Raw genomic sequence first — 11,468 nt, 5'->3', positions numbered from 1 at the left:
TACTGATATGACAAAAAAATGGAAATGAAGAAGAACTGAATGCTCTTTTCTAAGTGCTGTATACATAAAATATCAACTGCAGTCTTATGCAGTAGAAAACCCAGAGGATCTGGATTCAAAATCTGAAATACTCTGTATTCCCCCTCAGTGTGCAGGTGACAGTGTTAGGAAACAGGTGGGCTGTGACTAGAAATCTTACTGACTATGCCAAGAGTCACATAATTTTTATTTCTATTTGTATGGTACCACAACTAAGTTACATATTTGAAAACCAGATTGTATTCATTTAGTCCCAATTGCTATTTTAAAGCTTCTTTGAGAATTGAACTTTTCAGCTACAAAGCAACACAGTGAACTTACACAAAAGAAAAGTTTCTTTTGTGGCTTTAGAATGGCACAAAAACTGTGGTATATTATAGAATTATCACATACAACCATATATGAGATTATTTGAGTTCCTTTCCTGGTTTGAACACAATACAAATGGGTCCATTTCTCTCCTTTTACCCACACTATACCACAAGGACATCTGTCAAATATATATTAGCTACAGTTTTTTCCTATAACCCACAAGGCAAAAGACTGCATGAAAATAAGTCAATACACTAGTTAAGCCCACTAAGAGGGTTGAAAATTAAAATCTACTTACTTTGAAAGTCAAGAATAATACAGAATTTAAGCTTCTGTATTACATCATAGCTAAGTAGCATTAGTGAAAGCAATATTTAACTTCAAATTTTTAACATATAACTTGAGGATTTATATTTTCAAGGCTTTTCTCCTTTAATAAATGTATCCCAATTCTGAAACATCAGAGAGTCATCATTTTCTACCAATTCTACTAGAAGACATTGGATATTAAAGCTTAGTACCAAGAAACATTATTTAGTCCCCTGCCCCACGTGCATTAACAACAAGTTTTGCTTACTTCTCAGCTCCCCCTGCCAGTCTGACTTTGACAAACTAATCTGATGAAAGATGGTTTCTGTGAGCTCCTAAATCTCATAGAGGACAAAAGCAGATATATCTGTACTTCTGATTCAATGCAAGCCAAACACATACTTAAATTTTAGGATGCCCTGAATTGTTTTGCTGAATTTGGACAGAAAACAGCCAAATCTCAAATGAAATTACTTCCTCCTCTAAGGTTCTTCCTGCACCATCCTATTTCAAACATTCCATATGTCTTCTGTTGTTGTTTATGTACTAGTTAAACAGGAATTGTTATACTTCCCATTTTCAAATACATATTTTATGTGGGAGGGGTGTGTGTGTTTCTTAAAAAACCTTGTTCCTATCATGCTGCTTCCCTTTCCAAAGGGACTTTAGTTCCTCCATCATCTGGTCTAAAAGCAGCTTTAAGGGCATGCTGTCTGTGAATAGACAGGTCCTGCTCAACAAGAATGGCAATCAGATTTTACAGGAGAGAAATGGATGACAGGGGTAACACAGCAATGACACCATGTGAAACCTTAACAGCAAAAATGCTAACACTCAAACTCTAATTTGAATGGCTTCAAATTTCTTTTTATACATATAAACTTCATATTTATATATTTCTTCATATATATATATACACAGAGCCAGACAACTCTACTTGACAAACTTCCTTAAAAATCAATAAACACTGTAAGCACAAGAGCAAGCTCTATTGTTTTCTTTTACTTGCAATAAAATCTTTATCTTCTCTGCTTTTTAATCCTAAAATAGTTATCCTGCAGCCTATCTTAAACTCTTCACTATCTTCAGCAAGAGGCAAACAGACCAAACACTGATAAAAGGCAGCTTTGCTGTTGGGAACAAAAGAAAAGGAATCCATCTGCACTCTGTGAGCAAAGGCAAGTTTCCACTGGCATAAATGGGAGAAAGAGCTCCTGGGAGCAGAACTACTTGCAGAATCACAACATACACTCCTGAAGCCAACTTCCTATGGATCCCAAATGGGGTCTGATGCTGTCATATGCATGCTCATGTATGTGTATATACCAATAGAATCTTTTTTAATACATGCACATGATATTTTTGAACTTTTTAAAATAGGGACATAATACAAATTAATCTACAATTGAGGTTAGCCACTGATAGGTGAAAAGTACATATTCATTTTATTGAACTAACATTTGAAACACTTAGAGTTCTGTATTGTTCCCTCAATGCAACTGAGAAGTCACAGCAAAGTCACTCTTCTGATCTCAGCAAAGTGCTGTGTATCCTTTCCATGTGAGGTATGCAGTATTTTAAAGGAAACCAGAGGAGATCATGCAGTCAAGTCAGCACTCAGGGCAAAGCTACCTGATTCAATTTCTCCTCACTTAGACAATCAGTGAATTCAGGTCTTCAGTGGAACTAAAGAACCATTTCTATTTTGATATGCCCTCTACTGGGACAACACTCTTGCAAGAGGATTCTTAATTAGATCTTTACTCAATTACTATAATCTGCCCAATGTAGAAGCAGCAACTGGGATTTTAAGGCTGCTGCAATATTTAAAAAATTAGACTATTCAGTCCAGTAAATACTAATGTATTAATATTTAATGATTATTTTGAGACACACCAACTACAACATCAGCAAAGGTTCAGAATCCAAATGTAAGCCAAATGTTATCTTAAATGAAAAAAAATTGTATTTGTATGCAAAAACCTACAGGGAACCCTTTCCAATCAAGTGCTGATTGTACAGAGCTCCTCCTCACAAGCTCCCCAGAAGTGGGCACACTGCAGTGCTGCCCCAAGGAACCCAGCCTGTCCTGGGCACTCCTGCCAGGAAAGAAGCAGTGACAAACAGTGAGAAAGGACAGATGAGTTCAAAAGATCCAAAGTACCTGAAGGCTTAATAAAAGGAAAAAACTCTCTCTCTCATGCAAGAAAAATCAGTTTGAAATTACAAATCTTGGTATATACAGCTACATAGAAAATACTCAGCAAATCACAAACCAGGCTGATACATGCAGAACATGTTTTAAAATTACAAAACCTGAACAGTTCAAATGTTAACAATACAGCTGAAATTTGTAAGTTTTAAAGAAATTGATCTGCATGTTAAAAAATAATTAAAATATACGCTGAGTATATGACATTTCTCTTATACATGCAACACAAGGGAACAAATGTATTTCTTGTTTTACTCAAACAAGGCAATGAATTGAAAAAAGAACTCTTATTCATGTCAGGATACTCCTAGAAATGTTGACAACTATTTGCTACCAGCACTGAAAGATCTTTAGTTGAAGATACCCAGCATGAGGACTAGTATATATGAAAATTAATACATGGACTCTTGCCAGCATTATTATTTTCCTTCAGTAAATATCTAACTTGATTCAAAGCAACATTTATAAAAGAAATTATTCTCTTCCCTGCTTTATTTTAGTTCAAACTTTAGTTCAAAATAAAATCAAATGTTAAACTAATATGCTGAATATGAGGTTACCAAGCTGAAAGGCAAATACACACTCTTCTTTGTAATTGCAAAAAGGTTACTTGTCCAAAGCAGTATTCTTTCCTCTTTTCAGCTGTTTTTCAACTAATTGGTTTTCTGTTATTAAATGTAGGTTTCCTCAAGCATTAAAGCTAGTTTTTAATATTACATACATAATTTGTTGAAATACCATGAACATGAACTTTTAAGATAAATTGTCCCAACTGAAGGAAAACAAATGAAAGGCAAAAATACATTACAAACATAATGATCAAGATTTATATTATTAATAATGAGTTATAATTGTTAAATACTTTCAAATTCCACTGCTAGTTGATGAAGATATATAATATTTGATTTTCCAATTTTTATAATACTCATTCAGCTGAAATTCTGCTTTCTTTTTGCATTTTCCCAAAGTCAAACTCTGCAACTTCGCATTTGAATCTGACCTCCCTGCCTTCTACTGCAGTAAAGAGGGAAAATATGCATGAAAATTAATACTTCCCTGTATTTTATTCTACATTACTCTCTTCTAGTAAAGTTCCCTCCTCTGAGCTCCAATATTTTGCATAGCAAAGCACTGGACACTATTGTGCCAGTCTGTGGGAGTGATTCCAGGTCATTCTGCAGAATATGGTGTCCTCTTGTGGTCCTGGAGGTTCCTAAATCTGGGGCATGTAACTGAACATGAAATTCAGTGCTGGTTTCATTTACAGCAAGACCTTTGGATGCCTCTGACATCTACAATAAACACATCACTTTCATTAACCCCACACTACAGAGTGCACTGAAGGGATGCAGTGAATAAACTCATCCAGGTACTGACCTGAAGGACATAAAAGCATCAATGCCATTTTCCAAAAGCTGTAAAATGATCATTTTTAGCCATTTAGACATGGAGGACTGGTTTTTACCAATATGTTATTTGGGCATCTAATAACACTGAGAAGTTGTAATGGATATGAAAACCATAGACTGATGTAAGAGATAATTTTGTTAGTAGAATTGAACTACTGAAGCTCTTCTTTAGGCATTGATTAACAATTGTATTGATTAATCTAGAAATGGAAAGACAGCTCCAATTCTATCAAAACCAGCAAAAGTAATATCAGAGAGAAAAAGTATCTATTGAAATCTAACTGCTTATTTAAAGGTAAATGTGCTTTGGTAGCCACTACATTTAAAAAGCAGCATTGAAAAAAATAGTATTGGCAATATTCCTTCTAATGTTTACTACCAAACACTTCCACGTGTAACATCCTGCACAAATCCTCATCCTAAACTGAAAGTTCTGCAGAATTCCAAGACAGACATTCCTTTTGTCATCTTATTGCAGGGGTTCCATACTGCTGTCTCCTTATCACAAAAGTTCCACACCTTCTTGGTGTTTCTCATGGGCAGTTCCTCAGAGCACTGACTCTTTCTTCTTCACAAAGCAGCCAATTGACTCCAGTTACCTTTTCACCCAGCCACCCCACTCTTTTCTAGCACTCTTCTTCTCATTGCTTACAGCTGTGGCCTGTTAAAGTCAGGCCTGTTCCTAACCTTTGATAACTGGCCCAGCTGCAACTCCTTAGGGGTGAGATCACTTTCTACACTGTCTTTATTTTCTTATATTCTATCCCCATACACATTCCCATATGAATTAATTAATTTTACACTAAATTTTTAAACCTTCCTTTTAAACCTTCACAGGGCCATCTCAGAGCCTTTAACCCATCTCAGTCAGTCAGCACAGTTATTTTCCAAATGGTACAAACTCCAAAGGGGAACACATTCTGTGACACATAGAAAATAGCCCCACTTAAAGGGCAAAAATCTGCCTGCACAATGTGCTATGCAAAAAAACTCCAATGTGACAGACTGAGCCTTGCATAGCTGAGGTGACAATGTCACCCTGTGACTTGCCAGATCACAACCACAGCACTGCCCCACGTCTCATCACAGAAGACTTTCAGGAGTGGAAGGGATAGCACCCACTTCTTACTGTGAAGAAAAAGCCTTTTCTCTGAGATCTGATAAGTGGTTGTGGGTTTATGCAAGATTAAGGTAGAATTTTGGCTCAAAGCTAAAGCACCGTAAGAATAAGCAATGCAAATTTTTTAATGAGTTGCTCAACTGATAATTTTGTATGCATCAACTGTGCAACTGAAGTTGTAACTCAATTAGTATTTAAAGTAATTAAAGATGAAAGAGTATCCAAAAAAACTTAAAAGGCATCTTTTGTAATTTACTGAAGTGGCTGATACTCCGTCACTTCAAAAAAGGGAGAATTAGTTACGTAACAAAGAAGAAAATGCCTGGTTTCCATTACAAGCCCATCCAGTAAAAACTAAATGAAAAATGCATGATCTTCTAATAGATAAAAAAAAAAGCAGGAAAGCTCTCATAAGTACTTCCATTTCCTCAGTCAGCAGGCAATGAACCACATTAACTGGACCTTATGCCAAGCAAACAGACACAAAAATGGATTTTATTGATAAATTTTATAATATATCTGTATCACCACTACCCATCCCAGATTATGTGCATCACTGCCATGTCACATGTGCCAAACTTACCTACGCACTTCTACAAAATACCTGGGAAATCACTGGAAGTCAAAGTTACTATCTTTAAACATTCATAATCCACATTCACTGACATCTGAATGCTAGTAAGGAATTTCTAACTTTTTTCTATTTCTTTTTGAAAATTCATATTACTTCATACAAATTAGCAAGGATTGTCTGTGTTAGAAAAACAAAGAACAATTGTGGCATTTTAATAATATATGCATCACTTTGGTGTTAAACCAAACACAATGTCATGAAGAGCTGAGTTTTGCAGTCATTATGTCAGTTGTCTTTTGATGGATGACTACATGGATCGCTATGGTTGGAGCTTCTAGAGTATTTAATATAAGAATTCAGTGATACAAAGGCAAAAAAATAGTAAACAGAGAAAGTCGTATGTAAAAGCTAAAAAATTTGATTAATCTTAAAAACCCTAATTTAAGAACCCAGCAGTTTAGTAAAGCTGCTTCAGTCATAAACACAATTTCAATCTCCAATATATTGGAGATTTTACTTGTGATAGCTAAGTAAAACTTTTAGATAATTCCTACGTTGCAAAGGAAAATTACTTCAATTACTTGTCAATCCTTATGGGACTTGTATTGTACATTGCAAAGTGTATTTACACTCTTGATCAGTCGAAAGTTTTGATGATTAAAGATTTTAATTACACGGTACTACATATTTACTACATACATACTACAATATTTACTGTTTCATTTCAAAATCCCTGTATTACAGGAGAACACAAATTCCCATTTTAAAATGGCAGGGCTAAAACACAAAAACAGATTACAGAAATTAAGTACCTAATTGTCTTTAAAAAGCTGGTTTAAGTGTTGGCGAAGAGTGCAGGAATTCAAGGAATTTAGATTAATACTTTTGAAATTTAGAGAAAGCTTTGATTAATTACTCACCAGTGTTAATTGCTGGCATTTTTTTGGAGAGAAATGGAGGAGACTGGACTTTGCATACAGGGCTGTCTAGGGGAGCTTTTGAGGGCTTGTGCATTTGTATACTACACCAATATTTCATTCAATAAAACTTCTCATTAAGTGGAAAAACCAATGCATTACCTACATCAGCGAATCTCCAGCTGACAGGGGGAAAGTCTATAAAAATAGCAGCTACCAGCAGGAGTGAAAATATTCGAGTCACCTCATTTTTTGTGTATGGATAAGAGAGGTTTTCACCCAACTTTTACTGACACTATGAGTGCAAGTACCTTGTTTCCAATGGCCTTTTTTGGTGGGAAGTTAAAAGTCCTCACTTGCTGGTACTTATTCTGTAATTTCTGATGCAAGCTTCTGAACTCTGCGTACCTTCGATAGACATTCCACTCATCATCCTTTATCCTGATATAAACCTGCAAAACACAGACAGGGAAAGGAATAATGTAAAGACAAGCAGGGCTGGTGTGTGTCCTTCACTGCCCAAAACCTCCTGGCTCAGCACCTTCATGTGAGGCACCACAAGCCCCAGGACACCACGGCCCCAGATCCACATCTGACTGCATTTGCTGTTGTACATGTCATTAACCTCATTCTCTCCCTTCTCCCTTTTCCTCCTCTTTCTCTCTTTTTCTCTTATTTTAATCAAGACAAACACAGCTTGCTCATTTTAACATGACTCTGGGGCAACCATGGCAGCACTTCTTGTTACCATGGTTTCCAGCATATTCTACTACCCAGTGACCAAAGGGAAAAAATCATTTAATACCACTATGAAATTGATTTCTATGTCCTCAACACAGTTTTTCAACTTTGTAAATTAGCTTTGTAGCATCAGAATTGCAAAACCTAATTTTATCCAAAGTATGAAACTTAATTTACTTCCTAACAAAATTACATCGAAAACTAAACTAGAAATTTTATTGTTTGGAAAATAAACACAGTTCATTCTTTCTGCTTGTATAGGACATTAAGTATAATTTAACACAGCTGTAGTTTTTGTGATTCTGTTTTTGTTTGCTGCTCATTATTTCATGAGCCTATTACCAATTACATGCTAAATATTCGCTTTCTCTAGGAAAATGTCATGCAGAAGTGAAATATACTTACAGAGAACTGAGATTTCTCTCTTTCCTAGGGAATGGCACAGTTTAAAAGAATGCTGAAACAGCACAAGTCAGAAACTCTAAACCAAGCATCAGAACTTAAGATCCAGAGTGACCTTTCCCTCTGTTCCTTCAATGCAATCTGTAGTTTATTCATTCATGCGTGTGTGTGTATGTTAATAATCTCAATATTTTACACCAGGAATTAAACTGGAACAGTACTGGTGATGCTGCCTTGCAGCTCCAAAATCCCCCAGTAATTTAGTAGTAAACTGTAAGGCAAATATCAGGCAAACACTTATGTAAAAAAGCAACACCAACCACGGTCACACAGAGTGGGCAGTAACAACTGAATTTTTGTGGAAACTAGATAAAAATAAATTTTGGATTTTGATGTGGCCAATTTCAACACTGAATCACAGCTTTTCCTGGTGACTGAAGCACGGTCCTTCTCTCTGAGATATTGCAAGTCCTTTAGAGAAAAAATTCAATTTTTTTAAGGACTGGTGGTATTTCAGAGATTAAGTGAATGTCTTCTCCCACAAACACTGCCCATGCTTTGGTCTTTCTAAAGTTGTCTCTTCAGACACATAGTTTCTCAAAGTTATAGGAGGCTTCTTTTCAACAAAATACAATGTATTATGCAGATATCATGCAAATTTTGTCAAATTAGAATATTTCAGTGGAGAAAACACTAATATATTTTCTACAGGAAGACTATCATTCCAAAAAAGGAATGCTATAATTGCAAAACTAGCACACCTAAATTTAAAAGATTCAGAGTATTGTGATTTACAAAACCATACGTAAACAAAAATTCAACTAGTTTTGGTAACAAGAATTCAGATACTGTAATGATAGAACCACAAGAGCAAGCCTGTAAAAAGTATTCAGAATTCTTTTTCACTTTGAAAACAAAGCCAGGATAATTAAACACCTACAGGACTATCTGTTTTAACAACTGAGTACATCTTTGAAGGTAAATGAAGGAATATAGGAAATGCAACTATTTAGCATAATTCTAATCAAATTAATTTAATGTAGTAAAAAAGAATATTAAAATCTTTATTCACCCAGCTCTAAGGCCTCTCCCTGTCTATTCTCACTTCAATCTGTATATTGTTTGGAATTCTGTATACATTCCAAAGATTCATGTTTCAATTTCCCTGTGGGGGGCAGGGATGACCAAAAAAAAGTTAAATTATTTTAAACTAAGTTATTTAATATGGAAATCCTAATTCAACTAAGCACTTATCTTTCCACATGTGATTTGGTGAATCATGCAGTTTAACATTACCTGCTAAGCTGTAACCCATGGTTAACTAACTAAGGAATCCTGTACACTGTAATTGAAATTTTTCAGGACTGCAAAAACAGATTGATTTCTTATATAAAACTATTGAAAATTTCTTACTGTTCTTCTATGTACATAGATATTGATTTCATTTAGACAGCAAGAAACAGAAATGCAACATTTGGAGCCCTGTGCCATATTGAATTTATTGACAATCAACTAATACACTGTGAAAGGTATATTAAAGCTCATGATGCAGCACACATTTAAACTTTTAATATTCTAATAGTATTCTCTGAGGGGAATACTATTCCCAAGCCATGGGATTGCTACACACTTCATGCACATTCAGTTGGGAAATCAAACTAAGTAAATACTAAATATAGAACTATTTGGATAAACTTATCCTAGTCTAGTCACTGAAGGCATATAGTTATCCTAGGGCCATGTTCTAGAAAGTTGAAATGACTACTTTCAGGTTTATTCTCAGATCAATTTGAAAGTTTAAAAGTTTAATAATAAATAATTTAATTTTCTTTCTGATTCCCCTGTTTTCCTGATATCATCCAATTCCTAACCTACTTAAATAATTTTCAGGGTAATGAAAATGTACAGACTAAATCAAAATCACTGCTAGAATATTTACTTGTAGACAAAAGATTTCACTTTAATACTATCTTGAATATAAAAAAAAATCAAGTGGTTTCTGTTTGTTAGTTAAGAGCACTTTCTGCTTGGGTCTCCTGTGTAAAGATTGATTGGTAACCTTTCTGTAGCTATGAGCTATGGCAGCTCTAAGAAAAATTTCAGTTAATAAGTATGTTTAATGAATTAGTCTGTTATTTTCTCATCACAAACATGTCTGAAGTCAGAGATTGGAGAGCAATAGCAATAACAGTAGTAATTTAATAGTGTTTATCAGTCTACTACCTGCTCACATAATATTACTGAAAAGCCAAAAATCTTCAGAATCAATGTGAAAGCACAAGTTTAATGACTGCATACTTAAATGAAAAATCCTGCTCCCATAGTACTGAGGTTAAAGCCAGAAGTTTCTTAACAGGTTAAGCATCTTTAAGCAGTTCTGAGTCAAAAATGCTGTTACCAAGTCCTGGTAACAGCCTGGTACCAACTGACACAGCTCATCACCTCTTATATATAAAAGCCTGAGGAAAACAAAGGACAAAAGTCAAAATTCTAACTTGCTCCAGCTCCAGTGTACACGGACCAAATGCTGTAATCAACACTCATCCTTCTGATCTGCAGAAGTCCCGTGTGGGTGCTTCTCTTTTCTGATGCAAAATATAGTTTGGTATGTTGAGGATTCACTTTTTTCTTTCTCTAGTACAGCTGGCAGCAAGAGATACTGACTGAGATATTACAGAACCTTCTCCTGTTGCAAAGATATCCATGCTGTAGAATTCCAGATTAAACACCAGGAAGAATATACCCTACACAAAGTTACTCCTGAATCTTGCCTGCAAATGTGGCTCCCATTTCCTGGTAGGATGGACTGAATACATAATGAAAAATGAATTCTAAGACAGAGAACTCTATTGATGGGAGCTCCACAAATACAAAAGTGCTGAAGTCAAAGTCCTTGTGAGTCCTTGTCCCATTCCAAAGGGAATGGAATAATGCTAAGGGAAGGTGATCAGTGAAAACTCTACTAAACTACATATAAAAATGGCACAAGATACAAGAGAACTCAGGACATTTCAGCAGCAGAACACTTCAAAGGACACAGACAATACTGAGAATGTCTGTAAAGAATCAATCCTAGGCTGGACAAGGTCATAGTTTTGAGCATGGAAAAAAATGACGGAGAGCATAAGGACTGCAAAAGGAAGCTACACTAAGGAAGCTCCTGTGACATTTACCAGCTAAGTAAGCATTAAAAGAGGGGGGGGGGAAGGATGATAGAAAAACTATTACTTCTGTATTACTGTAATTCTACTGTATCAATGTATTTCTGACGTCCCTTCCCTCACAAGATCCTCTTGTTTGTTACATACTTTCAAATCAATGCCCAAGAAAAAAGGAAAATAAGCAACTGGTTTGGTAGGGACAACCCAATCAGCATGAACACAAAACCACAACATGCTAACTGGCACCATTATTTTTTGATGTTAACTCAGCT

At 35.4% G+C, this 11,468-nt stretch overlaps 1 protein-coding gene across 1 annotated transcript in view; it reads right to left on the bottom strand.

The window, feature by feature from the left end:
* The window catches only part of SNX29 (sorting nexin 29), a 95,637-nt gene that overhangs the window by 36,663 nt on the left and 47,506 nt on the right, over positions 1-11,468 (bottom strand). Inside the window, exon 19 of the mRNA XM_005420416.2 lies at positions 7,204-7,344. Coding sequence (XP_005420473.2) covers positions 7,204-7,344 — 141 coding nt within the window. The remainder of the gene's footprint in view (positions 1-7,203; positions 7,345-11,468) is intronic.

This window comes from Geospiza fortis, unplaced genomic scaffold (genome assembly GCF_000277835.1).
Source record: "Geospiza fortis unplaced genomic scaffold, GeoFor_1.0 scaffold237, whole genome shotgun sequence".
Lineage (NCBI taxonomy): Eukaryota > Metazoa > Chordata > Aves > Passeriformes > Thraupidae > Geospiza > Geospiza fortis.
Note: the sequence above shows the minus strand (reverse complement) of the source record. Positions and strands in the feature narration are given on the sequence as shown.